This window comes from Pteropus alecto, unplaced genomic scaffold, assembly GCF_000325575.1.
Source record: "Pteropus alecto unplaced genomic scaffold, ASM32557v1 scaffold20, whole genome shotgun sequence".
NCBI lineage: Eukaryota > Metazoa > Chordata > Mammalia > Chiroptera > Pteropodidae > Pteropus > Pteropus alecto.
Genome location: NW_006436298.1, coordinates 45204097 through 45226350, shown reverse-complemented (window position 1 = coordinate 45226350; position 22254 = coordinate 45204097). Strand labels below are relative to the sequence as shown.

Genomic DNA, 22254 nt, shown 5'->3' with positions numbered 1-22254 from the left:
GAGCAGAACAACCATTGTTTTCCAAAATATGCAGGCATAGTACTGGTCCTTTTATATTATCATCTAAATTTAATCTTTACACTAACCTAGAAAGTGGAAATAGTCCCATTTTAAAGTAGAAGAATTTGAGGGTCCAAATGGTTAAATGACTTATGTGCTCCATAATGGGAGAGGCAATTTATTTACTTTTCCGGTGTATCATCAGTGACTAATCACGCCTCATAAGTGAAAGAAATGCAATGAATTTTGAATGAATGGATTACAGTGTACAAAGTTAGACAATAAACTGGTTTTTCTAACTCCAAAATCAGAAACAGTTTAAAAATTTCAAAATATCTAATCCAATATCCTTCGAAAAATAAAATGTCACAATATTAACCCTTTCAAATATGTGAGTCCCTACTAAAATGCAAGAGTCTGACGGTCACATCATATTATAGCTATGTACAAAGTATGTCATTACCTTTCATTGGCTTGCTTCATTTAAAGATTTAATGTACATTAACTACATAAAACACTAATAAAATGAAAGAGTAACTACAAATTAGGGTGTTTTACAAGATGAAAAGAAGTAGTCGAGTAGAGGAGATAAACACACAATTGAATTTATTTCTAATGAGCGGGGTTAGATATAAGGAAAATTTTAAAGACAAGTTTTTTCTTTTTACTTCTAAAGTTTCCAGCATGTGCAGTCCGGTATATGTTGACCAGAGCCCTCAAAGTACCTCAACACTGAATCCCATATAACCATGCTGCCCTCCTTTCTGTTCAACAAACATAGCCACATCTCTAATGTTCCAGGAGTTAAAAACCTAGATTTGGGTCTTGAGTCTGACATTAAATTTCTGTGTGACATTGGCCCTGACTGAGTTTCAATTTCTTTAAATGTAGAGTCTGGAGGTCTAATTAAAACAATGTTTCCCAAACTTGCCTGATTATAAGAATCAACTAAATCAGTACATCCTGTCTCTCATTAATATAGATTCCTAAGCCCCACCCGAGGGCGGAGAGGGAATAAATTACAACAATGTAAATTTTACTGATTTTTATGCAGTTTCAGTATATTACCTTGAAATTAAGGTACACATATCCTCCCAAATTAATCAGATATTAAATGTTTTCAAATCTGAAAAAGTAGCCTAAATATCATTCCTAAAGAATACACTGTAAAGGCTTTCTTGGCACCTATTTCAGCCTGCTAGGACTTATTAATTTACTTTGTTTTTTCTCATATTCTGGATGGTTAATCTCAAGTAAACAGATCTTCCTATACTAATTCGTTACAAATGAAGGTACAAGTACATAAAAAATTCCAACATCTATATTCTTTAAATTACTACAACCATCAAACTGAACAATTAAATAAGTAATTTTCATTAGAAAGTATCTTTCATTAAAAAAAAAAGATGCTTCCAACATAAAAGAATAAACAAAGAGTCTTACCTAATCGTAATTCTCCAAAATTGCCACATCCAATTTTTTTTCCAACTCTAAAGTTAGGTCCAACCATTAAAACTCCAGAGGATGAAGACCCAGTTCCTCGAGTGTTGTGTCCCGATCGACCACTAGGTCGTGCCATTCTATCATCTGATTTGTCCTTGTCTTTCTTTTTATTATCCATATCAAGTTTACGGTACTCCACTTTGAATTCTTTAATCAAGACAAGCACACTGAAATAGGGTATTGTGAGAATAGGTACATCACTAGGTAACTGTACCAGCTGAGTAATGTTAACATTCAAATTGCAGTAGGTAGTCAATTAACTGAAGCGTGTTCATCCCATTCGTAAAATTTTTCTCAGTTGTCTTTTCAGCAAAACATGTCTTCAAAATTATCTTTTCAATGATGCACGTTGATATTTGACACAGAGCTAGAACATTAGAAAAGAAAATTAGTTAAGTCAGAAAATTCAAAAATACATGTTTGGGAAGTTAATGACATAACAAAAATTCAGGCAATGGATTATTGCTATTTGTTGATGTCCATAGTAGACTCAAATTAACCATTACTCTTTATTCCTATACTTTAATGCAGAAAGATCACAAAAACAAAACAAAAAAATCAGAGATTCAGTTACTTCTAAAAAATAAAAAGTAACAAAAATGTATTGTTTAATATGTCAATACACATTCACTAACCTAGACCTTCCAATTTAAAGTAATTTCAATTTTAAAAATACTTTAAAAATTCCAATAAGTTAATATAAGATTTTAAATTTAAAAGCATAAAAAGAATACTTTGCAAATTAGTACAAGATCTTAATAAAAAATATCTTCCACACATTCATACACTTAATAATTTTCAAAGTCTTTTCAAATATACATTCTCATTTAAACATTTATTCAAACGTTTATTAACCACTAACTATATATGGCAATGATGCTCAGAAGTGATAATACAAAGAACATTCTTGCCGCCCACCAAGGAAAACAATTCATTCTTATGTAACACTGAAATGTAACTTAAAAATTAAATGTAACTTCACAAGGTTAAGAAATGTTGGCTAGCATCAATCTCACGAGGTGAAGAAAGTAAAGGTAGATTTTAAATTTTCTAATATACAGGTGAAAACACCAAAGTTCAAAAAAGTTTTCAAGGCTTTTGGAGGAGTGCCTCATTCATCTTCTCTAGGAATTTCACCCATCAAACATAACTTATTTTGTGGTAAATCTGCATGCTTAAATAATCTTTCTATTTTTGTTTGAACAATGTGAATGGATTCCTATTCTTTGCAATTAAAGCAGCTTTGACTTCAAAAGAGAGTCACTAATAAAGAAACTATCAATACCAAGGACTTCTTATTCCTATTTCTGAAAACATGTATAACGCAATCATAACAAGAGTTGAAATAAATAGTATTTTCTGATTAATTTTCAGCAACTCTCCCAAATATGCAATTAGTCTTAACAACTGATTCATTTATAAAGTTTTTATTATACCTGCCATACTTTTATTTTGCAGATGAAACTGTAAGTATCTATTCTGTATATGTAAAATTGAATGAGTTTTACTTCTGTTCATTCTGTTTCCTGCCATAATACAGTAATACTGGGCACCGAACTTCCCCTCCTGCTGTAAATAACTATAAAATTGGACAAAACATCAGATAATAGGCAGGGCATACCATGATCTTTGAGAAAAGAAACACAGAAGGTTGGTTTCACTTTCACCCAAGCTCTCTGGCTTTGGACAATTTTCTGACTATAGAATAGGAAGGTAAAGCTCAGGCAGTACACCACAAAGATCAAGTCTTAAGAGTAAGAACTACCCTAATCTGGCTTAATTAAAGCCTAAAAGCAAGCCTAGACAGGATTAAGAATAGCTCCAATTAAATTAACTGCATTTCAGATCAAAACTCAACATACTTAAAAAAAAAAAACCCAGACTCTCTACAATGTTGAATTCATAATGTCCAGCATACAATTAAAAACTACCAGACATGCAAACAAGCAATAAATATACCCATGGCTGGGAAACAAAGCTATTAAAGAAAACAGATTCCAAGATGACACTGATACTGAAATTAGAAGAAAGGATTTTAAAACTATTAAATATTTGTAGATTCATATTAAATTGAAGAAAGAGAAGAGGACCAAAAAAATTTTTTGAATAATGGTTGAAAATTTCCCAAATTTGGTGAAAAACATTAACCTAAAAATTGAAGAAACTCAAAAATCCCATAAGGAATAACTACAAAGAAACCTAATCCTATACACATCATAGTCAAAGTGCTAAAACCCAAAAATAAAGGAAAAATCTTGAAAGCAGATAGAAAAACTACACAACATATAGGGGAACTTCTAACTTATCAGAAACAACAGATGCCCAAAAGAAAATGAGAGGATATTTTCAAAGTAATGAAAGAAGGGGGAAAAAAATGTTCAGTCCAGAATTCTACATCCAGTAAAGTTATTCTTTAAAGCTGAAAGTGAGAGCCATCTTCAGATGAAGGAAAATACACCTGTACAACAAAAAATACTTTTTAAATTGTCCATTATGTTGAATTAACTAACATGATACCAGACAGAAATGTAATACTTCAAGACGAAATGAAAAGCACTGGAAATTGGAAATGCACGGGTATTCATTTCCTTAAAAAATATATTAGTTTAAAGTACAAATAATTGTTGTGTCATTTATAACATATGTGGACATAAAATGCATGACAACACAAATGGCGGTGGGGGGGTGGTAAATGGAATTATACTACTTTAAGATTCTTATATTTCTGGAGAACAATGTGGTTCAATGTTAATTCTAAGTAGCCAATGACGAATTAAGAATACATATTATAAATCCTAGACTAAACACTAAAAATTAAGTTAACTGCAATAGGAATAAGCTAAAAAGCAAAGACTCAAAATAAAATGAAATAATAAACATTTGACTAAGAGAAACAAAAGGCATGAGACAAAGAAAATACCAAGACAGTAGACTTAAAATCACATATAATGAAAATGAACCTTATTCTCCCCATAAAAGGCAAATCATCAGATTATACTAAAAAAAAAGATCCAACTATATGCTATCTCTAATAACTTTAAATACAAAGATAGATTGAACATAAAATAGAAAAAGAAATACTATGTAAACAGCAATATGAGAAAACTTGGGCTATAATATTATCAAAGTAAATGTCAAAGGAATATCTTCAAAGATACGGAGGTTCGCTTAATAACAAAAATATCAATTTAACAGAAAGACATAAAAATCATACATATATGAGAAAAATAAAGCAAAAACTAATAAATTTAAAGAGAAAAAGACAATCATAGTTGAAAATGTCAACACTGTTCTTTCAGTAATAAAGTAGAAGTCAAAACTATCAGTATGTATACTGACACAGTTGATCTAAATAATACCATCAACTATCCTGAACTAATTTACATTTATAAAATACAACATCCCCAAACTGCTGAGTAAGATTTCTTTTCAATGTTCACCAGGAAAGATAATATGCTGTGTCATAATTTAAGTCTCCAATAACTGAAATGTTACAAAGTATATTCTTTGATCAAATAGAATAAGGAATCAGTAACTATATGATAGCTGGAAAATCCCCAAATAATTAAAAATTAAACATTTTATATAATTCATGTGTTGAGAAATAAATTTCATAGGAAACTGTAAGAAAACTCTAATAGAATAATAATGAACAACAGCATATTAAATTTTGTAAGTTGCAACTAAAGCAATGCTTAGAAGGAAATTAGAAGCTTTAAATTCCTATACTAGAAAAGACATTTTTAATCAATGATCTAGGTTTTTTCTTTAAAAAACTAGAAAAGAACAAATTAGACATAACTTGAAGAAGTACTTTATTTAATAGAGCTACTGTTAATATTCCATGGACTCAGCGGATAAAGGAAAAATACCAAGCAAAAAAGGAGAGCCTAGAATTAAAAAAAAAAAAACTAACAACAACAAAAAAAAACCATAAAGCCAAAAGTCGATTATTTTAAAAAGATCAATGAAATTGGTAACTCCTAGCAAAAATGATCAAAAATAAAAAGAGAAGATACAAAAAGAACCAATAACAAGAATGAAACAGGAGATATCACTAAAGACCCTACAAATATCAAAAGGATAAAAAAATTATGAGCTGCTTTAAGCCAATAACTTTGATAACTCAGATGAAATGGACAAATTCCTTGAAAAATCCAACACAAAAGTACAAAATGAAACAGAAAACATTAACAATACTGTATCTATTAAAGAAATTTATTTTCCTTAACAAAAATTTCCCCACAAAGATGGTATCACTGGCGCGAATCTATCAAATATTTAAGGAAAAAATAATACTGCTCTTACAAAAACTCTTTCAGAAACATAGGAATAAAGGATATTTGTTGATTTACTTTGTAAGGTCAGAATTACTCTGACACAAAAGCATGGCAAAAACACTGCAGCAAAGAAAATTAGACCAGTATTTCTCATGAGCATAAATATAAAAATTCTTTACAAAATATAAGCAAACGTGTTAAAAGTTTAATAATAAGAAGGTTTAATACTAGAAATGTAAATTCTAATCTTGAAATAAATACACGAAGTTAACCAAAAATAGAGAAAATATCTCAACAAGAAAATGCATTTGATAAAATTCAGCCCATTAACAATTAAAACCTCTCAATAATCCAAAAAGAGAATGGAACTCCTCCAATCTAATAAAAGGAATCTACAAAAAAACCCTGCAGTTAATATCATACTTAATGGTGAAACATTGAACATTTCTCCATCAAGATTGGGAAAAAACAGAGAATGTTTGCTCTCAGATATTCCATTCAGTATTGTACAGCAGAACTAGCCTATGCAATGAAGCAAGAAAAAATACAAAAGGCATGAAAATTGAAGTGGAAAAGACAAGTGTTTTTCACAGACATCAAGATTGTGTGTGCATAAAACCCTGTGGGGTGATGTCATCAAGTTGGCAAAAAAGGTCATTCCCAACTTCAGTTTTCACAGACATCAAGATTGTGTGTGCATAAAACCTGTGGGGTGATGTCATCAAGTTAGCAAAAAAGGTCATTCCCCTTTACAAAAACTCAACCAGCAACTATCTACAGACAAGACACCATTGAAAAAAATCCCAGAATCCAGGAGTGAGGCTAAAGTGCCCCCCCATTCACCTCAGATCGGAGACCAAATAAGACCACATTAGAAGGGTAAGAGGAGTGGCTGCACTCTGACTGCACTGTCATTCCCACAGGCTAGCACAGTGCCACACCTAGAGGGCATCCCTGTGCCTACAGTTTCACCAATGGGAAACAGGGAGTCCAAGGTGAACATCCAGCTCTCCCAACATTGCAGGATGCTTCCCAGGAGGCCCACTCAGGTCTCACCTCACAGGGATCACTGGAGGAATCTGTGGGAATCATGAAGAAACAGAAAATCTTAACAGACCAATAAAAAATAAGGAAATTCAATCAGGCATCAAAAACCTGAAAGAAAAGAAAAACTCAGGCAAGAAATAAGAACAACTAGAACTCTCTTACACTGTGGGTAGGAGTATAAAACGGTCTGACTTTGGGAAAAAGTGTGGAAGTTTATTATAAAGTTAAAAAATATACCTATCCTCTGACCTAGCAATACCATTCTTAGGAATTTACCCAAGAGAAATGAAAATGTTTACAGGAAGACTTATATACCAGTATTTATAGCAGCCTTATTCATAATAGCCACAAACTGGAAACAATCCAAATGTCTATTAACAGGAAAACAGATACACATGCTAGTATATTCATACAATGGAATATTACTCAATAATAAGGAAAGAACTGCTAATACATGTAACAATATGGGTGAATCTCTCAGATACTAGATTGAGCAAAAGAAGTCAGGCACAAATGAGTACATATTATATGATTCTAGTTACATGAAGTTCTGGTGTGATACAAAAAAAAAAGCTGTGGTGATAGAAATCAGTTGTTACCTAGGATGATGGGAAGTTTGACTGTGAAGTGGCATGAGAGAACTTTCTGGGGGAAGGAAATGTTCTATGTCTTGACTGGGAAATTACACAGGTGTGTACATTTGTATAAACTCGTCAAACTGTACTTAAAATCTATGCATTTTGTTATGTGTAAATGATACTTCAAAATGTGTTTTTAGAAATAACACCAAAAAAATTAATACTATATCTCAAAGGGCATGTTTTTTCTCTACTAAAACATTATCATAACTTATCTGAAAAGCTACTTTTTAAAAATAGTTAATGAACATCAGTATTTTATTTTAGAAGCTTTATTAAGGGCCCTTCTATACTTTTTCTATTAGCAGGAAGTAATTTTCCATTTCCATTTTTCATGTTATTTTCAATATGTTTAATCAGGTATCCGAAATACATTCTACATGTAATAGAAATTCAAATAATACAGATAAGTAAAAATTACCCCTTGGGATGTCCATAACCCTTGCCCCTCATCCCACCTGCCTTACTCAGAAGTTAACCATTACTTTCAGTTTGATATGTATGCTCCAGACCATTTTTGTAATGCCTGTGCGGGCACTTACTTCTATATAGCAATATTTGTAGGTTTGCTTATTTGTTTTACACTAGAGGTCCATATGAAGCCTCTAAAGAACCAAAACTGCTCCATAACAGAAACAGCATTGGAAAGCATGTCATATGTTGAAGAATTTTTGCCCTTTCCCTTTATACCCCTCCACGCCACAAGAACCCCACAGGAGCAAGGGCCAGTGTAATGAATGGAGGGAAAAAAAGTGTCAAGAGAATCCCTTCCCCAACAGAAGTTCCAGAGTCAAGGATCAGGCCTGAAATTAAGAGGTGGGCAGACAAATGCAGGAAGAAGTGATGAATAAGCTTAAAATTTAATCTCAAAAAAATGGAACAACTATTTTTTAATAACCAAAATAAATCCATTGCCCAAACTAATTATTCTTTAAAACAGGAAGAAATGGAAACTGACTAGGATATCTATGAGTGGAAAAGCAACAATAATCAAAGTATACACAGTTGCTCTTTGAACGACGCAGGGGGTTAGAGGTGCCAAAAATCCATGTATAACTGTAGTCAGCCCTCCATGTACACAAATTCCCAACTGCCAGCTGATCCTTGAACAACACAGGTTTGAACTGTGTGGAAGAAAGTGAACTCAAAGGTCAACTGAGAAAAATTCACATATAATTTCCAACCACATTGTTCAAGGGGTCAACTGTACTGGTTAGTGAGAAATGAAGCTGTTTTCTATTTGACTCCATCCAGTTCACCACATTCATAAAACTGATCATAAACTTGTAATAACAGATTTTTAGTGTTTAAAATATTTTTAACAAATTAATTTTTTATTAAAATACTTTCTTATTTAGAATCTCAAATAATGCTAGGACTTTCCTTATCATAGCACCTATTAAACAGTCTCAGAATTGCCTACAAATTTGTCTATAGCCATGCAGACTAAATCCAGCTTATTGCTTGTTTTGTACAGGCTGTAAACTAACACTGGTCTTTACATTTTTATAGGGTTGAAGAAATAAATAAAAGAATAATATTTTGTGACACATGAAAATTAAGTGAAATTCAAATTTTAATGTTTATAAATAAATTTTTATAAGAATGAATTCATGCGAACTTATTTATGTATGTATTGTTATGGCTGCCTTGTACTACAAGAGAAGAGTTGAATAGTGGTGAGAGACCATACGTGGCACTCTTACCATGTCCACTGCTGCCTAGCACACCACAAACTGCAATGACTGTCATGCTTTTAAGGCACAGTATATTGTGGATTGTGTATTTCAAATTATATGGAAAGGCACTGTGTTTATTATATAATGACACTATACTAAAGAATACAATATATTTGGACATGACCAAAAGTATTAGTTTTCTATTGCTGTGTAACAGATTATCAAAAACTTAGCAGTTTATAGTAATACACATTTATACTTCAGTTTCCGTGGATCGGAAGTCTGGGCACAACTCATCTGAGTCATTTATTTGCTCAAGGTTTCACAGGATTCATTCGAGCTGTCAGCCAGGCTGTATTCTCATATGGAAGCTAAAGTGGGAAAGAATCCACTTCTAAGCGCCTTCAGATTGTGGTCAGAATTCATATCCTTGCAGTGTATAACTGAAGGGCCCAGCATTTTGCTGGCTCTCAGATGGAAACCACCCTCAGGTCAATAGGGTACCTGCAGTTCTTAGAAGCTGCCTACAGTTTCTTGCTACATGGGCTTCTCCAACATGGCCACTTACTTCTTCAAGCCCCCAAGAAGAATCTGGCTCCAATCTTCTAAGAGTAAGTCTTATAAAGGTAACACAATCTTCTCTCATACCTAAGTCCCCATCTTTGTACCTTGCTCCAATACACCAGTTCTCTCAGATCTCAGGATCTTCACTATCTGCTTCCAGAACTCGTTGATGCTGCCTGCCTATATACTAGAAAGAGCGCAGGATTAGAAAAAGTAAGTCTTGGACTCCCAACTAGTAATGAAGCCTTGGTCAAGGCTTAATCTAAGTTTATTTAATAATTGTAAAATAAAAGGACTGGACTAGGAGATTTCTAAGGATATTCTTATATTATACACAGTATTATAATTGCCTGTTGTATTTCATGACAAGGACTTTCATTATATGTAACTGTGATCTCTGAACCTAGCACACTCCTAGAACAGTCAATAGATATTATAGATTAATAAGAGTTCTTTCCATCTCTAAACATTTCTAGGTGTTATTGTATGATTCCTATATAGAGTCCTCCAAGTTACATATCACCAGACGCCCTAACAGGTAGACTGTATATTCTAGCACTTTATCTATTTCTTCCATATTATTTTATTTGTTAGCATATAATTACTCATAGTAGTTTCTTACGATCCTTTGTATTTCTGTAGTATCAGTTCTAATATCTCCTCTTTCATTTCTGATTTCATCTGGGTCTTTTGTCTTTTTTTCTTAATCTAGACAAGAATTTGTCAAATTTATCTTTTAAAAAAACAGTTTAATTTCGATCTTTTGCTTACTTTGGGTTTAGTTTGTTCTTCTTTTTCTTGTTCCTTGAGGTATAAAGTTAGGTTTGTTTCAGATCTTAATTTTTTTCCTAATGTAGGCATTTCTCATTTTATGACCTAATAACAGGCTTTTAATTTTTCCTCAAGAAAAAAAAGAGTAGTTTTACCTATTGAAAAATTCAAAGACTGGAGATATGAGGCAAGAGACTATTACTTATACATATTTCTGTATTATTCAATATTTTTCTATATATTGGCACTAATTTAATAAAAATATTAATTCTATTATGAACAACCCGGTAATCTTCATCCTAAAATAAATAACTAGAAAATACTATCAAATCTTGATACGAATATTTCAAACAATTGCATAGTAAAGAATTAAGTGTCTCTACAAATCATAGTTTGGTTTGCTTTCCTTTGCTTTGCTTTGCTTTGCTTTGAATGAAAATAGAGTCCACCAATACTGGAGACAGTTGTAGAGTTCTAAACCTGAAATCCATGGGCCTCTTGAGCATTTTCTTAAGAAAAAAATCCATAGCTTTCAATAAATTGTCAAAATATTGTATGACCCTAAAAATGTTAAGAACCATTGAAAAGCATATTGTTATTTTCCCACTAAATTATTTTATAAATACATGCTTAGAAACAATCTATCCTAAAAACTAACATCCGTACTTTACTTAAAAGCCAACCTGTTATAGAAAAGTATTTAGGGCACGTAGTACGAAAGGATTGAGAAAAGTTTTAAGTAAAGAAATCTGGAAGAAAGGAAAATAATGTTAGAAATAAAACTATATAATACTAACACAAAGCAGATAGCAGTTCAATACCTGCACTTAACAAATTTATTTTTCTGCTTTCCAGTAGTCAAGTAAAAACAGAAATATGAGATAAAAGATTAAGTGTTCATTAAAATTACACCAGCTGCTAAAAAGCCCACAAATAATCCAAATATTGTATTATACCTACAGATGCAGTCAGTAGCAATAGCCACTAATTTCTCTTAGTAGTGTTAAATTCAAAAATTACAAGGAAGAGAATGGAAAAAATCCAGCTTGAAAACTTAAAAATTAGGCAACTATAGAAATAAAAACTATTGAGAGAAAAAGTTTCATAGAAATATTCCCGGTTTATAATTTCTTATACCATAATAAAATAATGATTTTATCGGGCTTGAGGATATTTGAGTTTTTTACAGGAGCTATTACTGTTAACTGAAACCTTAAATCTATGATCAAAAAGAATGGATATGAATTTAGTTAATGTGCATAAAGTACACGAATGTACATAAATGGTGACATTTATAAACTGTTTGATTCTATGATTATTCTCAGCATACTAACTTATTAAAATATATTAAAAAACTGAATTATCAAAAATATGCATATTTAAATTATTCATGAGACTAGATGAACAAATATGAATAATCAATTGTTTTGCTTTCATAAACAATTACAATTTTGATGTAGTAACATCCACTAATAAAGATAAAAATGAGCTGCAACATATAAAAAAACATTAGATATAATCTGATTATATGAGCAGAAATGTAGGCCACTGGCATACTTCTAATTTCATGATCACTGATAAATCTTTGAAACATAAAATAGAAAATTAAATTCTCTAATCTGTATGGCCCAATAATTTAGGATATTACAGAGCCAACTGACCTCCTTCAAGCTGGAACTAGATAAAACAGTGTAAGTAGTCTGAGAATATATCAGTATAGCTGTTCCACCTCTTGAAAAACCACCCAGAGCTAGCTAAAGCTTTCAAGTAAACATTAATGGGCAGTTCTAAATTTTTAAAAATGACTATTAATATTCTACTTAGCTTCTAAAATATTGTTGCAATGAACACAGAATTGTTCCATGTACTTTAACATTAAGTATTAAAGGTTCTTATAGGTATCTCTTCATAACTTCGGCATGTTATTCAATGTTCTTTGCAAATACAAAATTATAAGAAATAGAAATTTCAAATTTTTCTTCACGTTACCTGTTACAGCATTGATTTCTCACTGTTTTGTTATCTTAAATGAAAAAGTCCATATTTAGTATACAAAATGACCCATTCAGTGTTTCAAAGCCTCATTCAGTCTCTATTAAAAAATTACATTACAATCATGTCCCCAGGATTCTCCGAAATTTAAATGAGTAAGGATATTTGTGATGTGATGGCTAGCTGTTACATCACATGCTTCTATTAGAAGCAAGTGTCCCAGTTACTGGTTTCTGGCATAAGCTCAACTGTGGTTGTCTAAGAAAAGACTAAACACTTATTTTTAAAAGCTAAATCATTAACTGTAATATCAAAAATGGAAATCAATTTCTCTAATTACATACTACAGAAACTTATTTTGTCTCAGAAATATTTAGTAACTATCATCTAAAACATTTTACATTTGTGAAACCTGATTTGAGTGATGTCCCTTGTATATTCCTATTAAGATCTAGAATATTCTAGCCTTTAAAAATTACCACCAGTTCAATTAGAGCAGTGTTCTCCAAATTGTGGATCATGACACTTTAGTGGGTTGTTAAACCAATTTAATAGGTCTCAAGCAGCAGTTTTTTTAATGAAATAGTATCGTATGCATCTGTAGTAAGAATAATAGTAAGAATGCGTCTGTTTAATGAGATTTTGTTTTGGTTCTTTATATCAAAATATATGTATCACTGGGTCACAATGTAAAATACATTTCTATAGGTTCTGGTAAATTTATTTCTATGAGTTGTGGTCAAAAATGTTTCTAAGTTTGAAAGCTACCGTAAAATATATAATAGCATAGGAGTATCAAAACATACTATTATAATCAGTTATAACTAAATCAACTTTTAAATGATAAATTTTATTAAGCCTAATGTTCTTTAATATGCATAAATATTATTCAACATCTAATTAAATAAATTTTCTAAGTCTGACTGTTCTCTAGTAATTAGGTCCTAGGTCCTCAAAATATCTTTCATGCCTCCTCTTTTCAATTTTGCAGGTAAATTTATACTCCCATTGACAATACCCCTGTCATAGCTGATGAGTCTCAACAGCTGAAAGAAGAAATGTTTAATTTGAAAATGTCCAGGGCCCTAAGCATTTATTATATCCAGAAAAGCAGAAAATCACCCACGTCTCCTACCCATTTAAGCATGGTGGGAATCAAAAATCAAGTAGAGATCATGCTAAATTTATATTACTGAAATATTCACCATATCATTCTCAGCGAGCAGATCATCTCACTATCTATAAACACAAACTTGATTACAAACCCCAACTACAAGAATGATATTAAACTCCAGGGCATAAAGGAAAGTTATGTTTCGTTTGGGGGCACTTATTTTCATTCGACAAATATTTGACTATTTACCCTGTATGAGGTATAGTCCAAGGTACTGGGGATATAGCAATAAACTTGCTCCAGAAAAGGTCTCATAATGACTACTTACTTCCATGACTCCCGACTTTCTGTAGTATATTTCTTATATCAATAAAAAAGAATATCCTTCTGACCTCGGGAAACCAAAAACTGTTGATTCACAGCAATGTTCTATAAAGTTGTTGCAAACACTGAAATAGCCAACAGTGAGCTGTTGCTCCTAGAAAAAATACAAGATTAGGTTCCTAAAACCTCTAGTTATAAAATTTTCATAAACTGATCAATACATAACCTTGTTTTAACGTATGTTTTTGTTTAAAGACAAATTAGTATAAAGTCATTAGCACTGAACTCAGGGCCAACAGCACTATAGCTCACACCTGAACTAATCTTTTCTAACACACATACTTTCTCCATTAGGCAAGTCACAGCCTCTATGAGTTTAGGAACACTAAACAGCACTTCAGCACTACATTTGGGGCCCATTCTAGACAGCAAAACTACCCAAAATAGCACTAAATATGCCCCCAAAAGTAAAACAAGGAGGTAGAGCATCACCTTGTTCAACTTTGGTTGGGAACATGCACATCGGGTGACTCAAATTTTTGCCATTCTGTGCATGCACATGTCTCTGAATGACTGGGAAAGCACCAAGAATAATGATTTGGGGGGTATAAATAAATGTTAGCAAGTAGACAAATTTGCAAATATGGAATTTGGGAATGAGAATCAACTCTAATTAATGAGAGGAATTTTATCTTTATATGTATTCCTGTCAAATAAATGAGTAAGAAATGATAGAATTCAAATATCATCATTATGCAACTCCAAATGAATTAAAGGAACTAAGCAAGGATCATCAATTGCTGCTAACATCACAAAAAGACAACCTTTGATCTTCTTAATGAAAGAAAAGAATTGAAATCAAAACTTCACATCTCACTACCAATTTACAGGAAAGACGTGGGACAATGTTTTGACTCTCTAACTTTAAGATAGCCCATTTTTTAATTTAATGCCCTCAAGGGCAGAGATCATATTTTATTCAACTGTCTCCCCCATTTATCTGTTATAATCTACAGAAATACTGGTTAAAAGTTTGCTGAATAAAAGAGTGAATGAATGAATGAATGAATGAACTACCTCTTGGAAGTTTAGGGATTTTAATTTATATGATCATCTCTTTTTCAGACAAAAGAGTTAAGAAAAAGGTATACACAAACAATTTATAGTTCAAAGAGAAACTGTAAGGAGTGGAATAACACCTCACAAATCAAATGTCATTTATGCTGTAATTTCAACTTTTCAAAACATAGCTATGAAACAGAAGGAAAAAATGTACTAATGAAGGTCACAAAATGCATATTCTGTTAATTAAAGAATAAGAGCCTCTAAACTCCACTTTAATTTTAAATAATTCAAGTTTACACTAGAAATCAAACTTAAAATGGAAAAAATGAGGCAGTAAAAATATGACAGAAGAGGAAGACAAACATTACACCGCTCAATAAATTCATAGACATGTATGCATAACAGCATACTTTCTAACTGACGTTCAGAATGAGAGCCCTAATTCAACAAAAAAAGACCTGTTTTAAAAACACTGAGAAAACAGTACTACCTTGTAAAGTTTATCATTTAAAAAAAAACTAAAATTTAAAGAAACTATTTTAATATAAATTCAATCTTCTAATTTAACAAGTCATTCCCTAATAATGCCAGATAAATGAGAAAGTACCTCAGAAAAGTCAATACTGTTTCACACGATTCTCATTTAAAAAGTTACATTCTTTCTTAACTACAGTGTAATTTCCTAATTTATAAAAATAAATAATTAAGTAACAGTGTAGGCAAAGGTCACAAATTTAAAAGGTTTATTCAAGGGTATTAACATTTGGGAATTTTACTTATGAAGCTAATATTGTCAACTCTCATCATAAAAAAAACTTAACAGTGTAACTGACAAGTAAATCATAAATAACCAAGCTGATTTCTAAAAAATTCTATAATGAAACATGAAACAAGTAATAGAAATGAGCTGGAAGTACCACTTCTCCAGAAGAAGGATTTCGATCTGCCCAGTCTAAAACCAGAGAACTCTTCCCCAAAGAAAGTGCTGTAGTGTGAAGAAGAAACACAGAATTTATCCAAAGACATATTAATCCTCGAAATGGGGTATCATGTTCAGAATTAATGTTATTGTCATGATATTCTGGTATGCAATCAAACTAACAAACTAATTACTAAAAAGTCATTCGATACGGCCAATTTAAATTTTAGGAACTGCTTATTACTGGAACTCTTCTGCATTGCTGGCGAGAGTGCAAAATGGTACAGCTACTTCAGAAAAGTTTGGCAGTTCCTTATAAAGTTAAACATTCACATACCATATAATCCAACAATTCCAATCCTAGTATTTACCCTGGAGAAATGAACACTAGGTTCATCAATGAGCACACCACACACACACACACACACACACACACACACACTGCACACAAATGTTTGTGGCAGTTTTATTCATAACTGTCAGGAACTGGAAACAAGTGCTTCAACTGGTGAATGGATAAACATGCTGAGGTACATCCATATAATGGAATTCTCTCAGCAGCAAAAAGAAACATGGATGAATCTCAAATGCATTCTGCAAAGTGGAAGAAGCTAGATTCAAAAGGCTGCATACAACCTGATTCAATTTATATATTGGGGAAAAGGCAAAATTATAGGGACAAAGAACAGATCAGTGGTTGCTAAGGGCTGGGAGTATTACAAGGGGTCAACTACAAAGAAGCAGCATGAAGAAATATTTTGCAGTGATAGGATTGTTTTATATCTTGTTTATGAGAGAGTGATTTTTAGTTTGTGAAAATTTAAAAACAGAAAAAAGAAAAACTGTTTAATATAAAAAATGTCTTACAACAAAATCATAATTAACTGAAATGCTCAACAAACAAAATATTTCCTTTAACTAAATTTTCTGGCTAGCCCATAGATGCATTTAACTTCAAATTCTGCCATTAAAAAAATCTTTTTATTTTTTATTTCTTTACTTTTAAGCCTGAGTAACTATGTCAGATGCTTGTGTTTATTATTTTATTTAAATTAGGGCCAATTTATTTGTTTGAAATTTATCTCATACAACTGTGATAATACAAACTAAATTGGTTTGTGGTGAGCACGGTACCTCATGAGGTATTTAATCAAGGTTGTTCCAAATTAAAGTTATCCCTGATTTAAAAAAGATAAAATGATTAATCCATTCATTCAACAAACAAGGCCTATTATGTGCCAAACAGGAAATATAACTGGCAAACAAGACAATCACAATTGCTGATATCATAACTTAAACATAACTTAAACAATAATATAAAATGTGATATGTACTACCAGATAATTATAGTGCTTTCAGACCACATAGCAATTGCACATAACCTAACCATCCAATTTCTAAATCTCCTATTAGGATCAATACCTTAAAGTGTGTGGTATCTTGGTGAACTCAAAAACACAGTAAAAAGCATGTACCACGGAGCTCACCATCCCATTACCCTTCGGTATTTACAGATGGAAACAAAGCAAAGACCACATACACAGAACACTATTCCCACGCAAGCATAATCTCTGCCGCCCTACAGTAAGGTCCTCTTTAGAGAAATACCAGAATATTCAGATTTAATTCTATCACTTTTACAGCAAACAATATATTTTTCCAATACAGAAAACCATAATTATGAACTTTTCTTAAGGAATGTTATTTGGGGGGGGGGGGGGGGGGGGGGAAAAAAAAAGAATAAAGAAAGAGAAAAAAAAGGGAAGTAGATATAAATATTTTTGCAGCAAAGTAGGTATAAAGATTTTTGCAGTGAAATCTTAAAAACAAATTAAGGAAGTTTAAGGAAGCTAAAACAGAGGTATTGAACCACACCCTTGCTTCTTTCTGTTATGAAAAAGGAAGCCAAGATATGTAAAAAGAGAGTGGCCTGCAGGTGCTTTGGCATGAAGTTATCATGTACAGAGGTAAAATTATACAACCCCAAGGACTAAAGAGAGTGTGTAATGAATATTCAGCTTTGCTGAGGTTACCCGAAACATTTTCCATCACAAGCATTTTAATTACACAATGCTTTTGGGACCACAATGCTTTTGGAGCTCACAAGGACCAGGGTTAATAACAGTGACAAAAACCAGAAAAACATTCAACAATCATTAAAGAAACAAACACGGATTAAAATAAAGTGTCTCTTGGTATGTATATATTCGCAACGGAAAATAAGCAATAGAGATTACCGGCATTTTACTGGAAACTCAATCTTGAAAGAGTAAGATGCTAAGTAGTTTCTATCAAAAAAAGGTGGGGGGGGGAGCAAATTAATGTGTTCCACAGTTCTTTTTCCAAAGTTCTTGCAGTCAAACATGTTTTGCAATTCAGAATTTTAGGTTTTTGACAGGTGATACAATGTGCATACACCATATATTTTGTAATACCCCTAGAAAAGGCGAAGATGGCATAAAGTCTGAGATAATACACTATAATCAAACATTTACTATTTCTGCAGTGAAACCTACAAGTACATGAAATAAAGGCACACTAGTTCAAAACATGTTTTGTGAAAAATCAGTTTATACTAAACATAAAAGTTGGCTTTCAGAGCATTTCTGATGTTAGAATTATTGATAGGAATTATGGTCCTTTACTCTATTACTCCATTACTAATTGTACTTGCCAAATTTTCCTAGTACCTCTTTATCATGTGCAGGTTTTACTGTGGTATTTTGGTAAATCAAAAATAATTCTAAAAGTCTTCCATAGGTTCATACATATCATATCCTCTAATAACCACTCTTAAATTTCTCTACCACAAAAATCTCCTACTAAGGCAGTTTGCAGAAATCTAACCTTGAAATTTATAGAACTGCCAAATCCAATTTGCCACCATGCAAAAAAATGTTCACTGAATAAAATTTAACATATTGAACTTGTCATAAAATGGTTTTCTCTCATGTTGTCCCAAGAAAATAGCTGCCACTAGTAAGGGTGTTTCTGACCTATGAAGCAACATCAAATGAGTCATAAAAAAGGACACTGATTTGTCATAAATGACAAGATACGATAATCATAAACCTTAGTATCATAGTACATTTATATGTAAACATTCACTGACGATGTACAATATACTATATACACAATATACCATAACTGAACTAAACTATTTCCACTGAAGGGGAAAACAGAGATAGTTCCTTGTCAACAACAGTATAAAAGAAAACAAAGCAGGAGAAGTATAGTTATTTAAAAACCAGTAAGCCCCTTCCGTCCTTATTTTCCAAGAAAAAGATAACTCAATGACATTGTAAATATAATAAATATACCTAAAACAAAAAACTTTTGATTAGTAACAATGCTTCTTGCCTTCTTATAACTTGTAATAACTTTAAAGATATGATTTTTTGTCACTTGTTTTTAAGATTTCCAGGGTCATCTAAATTGATGCCTTAATTTATTCTTGATAAATTTCCCTTTAACAAATTTTCCAAATGTCAACTTTATCAATTTTCCAAATGTCAACTGCTTATCAAAAATTGTCAACTGCTTATCAAAAATTGCTGATGAGCAATAAATATAGTGACCTCACCATGGATTCTGGGTATGAAACTATGAAGAGAAATCACTTCATTAATCTGCTCCCCTTTCAAATATTTTTTAGGCATTTCTTGCCTCAACTTCACAACCCCATCAATTAAAAAGAGAACATGAAAGTAAAAGGAAGTCATTTTTCAAAAAATAGCTAACAGATATATATAGAGAAGGCAAAATCAGTTTTACTGGAATCACCTGTGAAAATCCTAAAACATACCAGTGCCCTGGCTCCAGCCCCAGATTCAAATATAAGTTAGCATGGATAGAATCCCAATATCTACCATTTTTTAAAGCTATTCAGAAAATGTTAACGTGAAGTCAGGGCTGAGAACCCCTGGTAAGAGCTGCCTTCTCCACAAACCCTTTTACTTTTAGTAAGTGGTAGCACTCTCAGCCCTACAGCAAGGGCTGTAAGAACTATCTTTAAAATTGTCCATTTTTCTTCTCTCATTTACTGTCAAAAAAAAAAAAATTACTAATTTTCAGTTGGAAAATTTTAAACCAGTGCATACAATAAAATTTATTTTAGCTTATTTAATTCTCTCATTCCCATTGCTCAGAATTTTATTTTTCAGTCAGTATTCAAAAGACAATCTTCTAGCAGCATATTTAGATAAACAGCAGATCATACAATAAGCACACAATATGCATTCCAGTTATCAGCTTTCAACGGATTATCAAAAAATACTCAAAAGAATAATTTTAGAGCTGATTACATTTTTATATTTTATTAACTACAAATATTTTCAGAATCCCAAATATATTTTTTAAATTAGCCACAATGTGTCAACACTCATATGATAGAAAAAGAACTCATATTTTAAATAAAATCCATATTTTAAATAAAAATTGGTATTACAAGATTCCACATCTTTAAGATTTAAACTTCTCTTTTTTGTTCATATTGTTTTCAGATCCCTAGACCATAAAAAGAAAATAATGTATTATAAAAATAAGCATCTACAAATACCAGGTTTTTTTTCAAGCGTCATCAACAACAGATACCTACTAGTCGCACTTTCAAAACAATACCAAGCTATTCTTGCATGCCAAATTAGGATTTTATTAAAAGGCCCTGTAGCCATGTATTTGCACACCATAAGACTAGTGGAATACCGAAAATTTCCTCTTTTCTCCCGATTACATTACCTACTGTATCTGCCTGCCATTTGAAAGTGTTCATTGCTAGAATATAAAATAAGTATTTCACAGAAATAGAAAATAAACATGACACAGACTGGGTGGAAGGGAAAAAACCATTTTCACTTCCCTTTTTACTAAAGGAAACTCTGACTATAACTTTGAATCTAACATACCGTACTCTAATACACATTGCACCAAGTATACTACCACTGTCCAAAACCAAACGAGTTTTAAAAGATAAAAGATAATAATTACAAAATATTCAGAACTTCACTACTTAATTATATGAAAAGATATCATATGACCAATTTCAACTTTAAATTTTAAAGTAAATAATTTAATAAGTCCAATTTTAAAAATAAAGATAATTACAAAGTATCACTGCATTCAAAGCACACTTTATTCAAGGTAATACACATGAAAGCAGAATTATTTGTTAAAATCTAAGACAGCAGAAAACATCCCACTGCAGGATTCCATATTCTACCATCAAAAAAAAAAAAAAACAGATTTATTATTTTTACTATTTATTATTTTTTCTGATGGTAAAATACATAATCATAGCTGAAAATCCCAACAATACAGAGACATATAAAAAGTATAAACATAAAAATCATCCCAAATCTCACTATTTACAAATATCGTTAACATAAATACCCTTCCAAAGGATGGATGAATTTATTTTGTACATTTATAACAACAATTGCAACAGATACAAGAGTTACAATTATAACAATTAATTCTGTATATTTATTCTTATACTTGAGGTTACTGTGGGGGGGGGGAGGTTTGTCACTGACTGCTTGAGGGAAAATTAAAAGATCTGTGTTTACTTGTTTCACTTAAAAAAAAAAAAACAGGCTACAATTTTTCATAGCCGGAGAACACATTTATCTGTACTAAAGGTAGCTGGCTGACTGATTTAAATAACAAGCCCATGATCCTGAGCAAAACAGCAGAGTAAATGATATGTTTTCAAGACCTCCCACTTCTTGGTCAGGAAGAGCACCACTCTGGCAATTATGAGAGACCTACAACCCATGTGTGAATAAGCATTTCATTTCAATTCTAAAATTCCGTGATTCCTCTGCCTCTCCATTCTCCTACCATTCATTCATTCATTCATTCATTCAGCTGCTCTCAAGATATGTAAAAACCTTCCCTTCCTCCTATCTCATTAGGATTCCATGATTCAAATTAAACCCTTCCTCTGATAAACTCCCATTTCCTCATGCACTTATTCCACTCTAAGTGTGACAATTAAAGAAACCTGATGAGATCAAAGCTTGGGGCAATTTTCAGTGAGAAGGGAGGGTAGCAACTCAGAAAAACAAATTTAATAAATTTACATATACAAATTTTTAATTTAAAGTTAAAATAGCTTTATGAGTTCCATGAGGGGAAGATGGGGGATGTATAATCTTACAACTTAGAAAACAAATTTTTTTTAATTTATTTTTTTATTAAGTTTATTGGGGTAACATTGGTTAATACAATTATATAATTTTCAGGTGTACATTATAATTTGACATCTATTTATTCTATTGTGTGATTACCACCCAAAGTCCAGTTTCCTTCAGCTACCATATATTTGATTCCCATTACCCACGTCACCTTCCTTCTCCCC

At 31.9% G+C, this 22254-nt stretch overlaps 1 protein-coding gene across 10 annotated transcripts in view; it reads right to left on the bottom strand.

Moving 5' to 3' along the window:
* The window catches only part of CSNK1G3 (casein kinase 1 gamma 3), a 91980-nt gene that overhangs the window by 61342 nt on the left and 8384 nt on the right, over positions 1-22254 (bottom strand). For 2 of the 10 annotated variants that reach the window (XM_025047782.1, XM_025047783.1), the window contains exons 1-3: positions 13917-14027; positions 9796-9898; positions 1444-1870 (exon numbers count right to left, since the gene is read on the bottom strand). In XM_025047782.1, the coding sequence (XP_024903550.1) occupies positions 1444-1621 (178 nt within the window). In that variant the 5' untranslated portion in view covers positions 1622-1870; positions 9796-9898; positions 13917-14027. Of the gene's footprint in view, positions 1-1443; positions 1871-9715; positions 9738-9795; positions 9899-13916; positions 14045-22254 lie in introns of those variants that run through there. The other 8 variants (XM_025047781.1, XM_006913322.3, XM_025047784.1 and 5 more) reach the window with 8 other exon arrangements.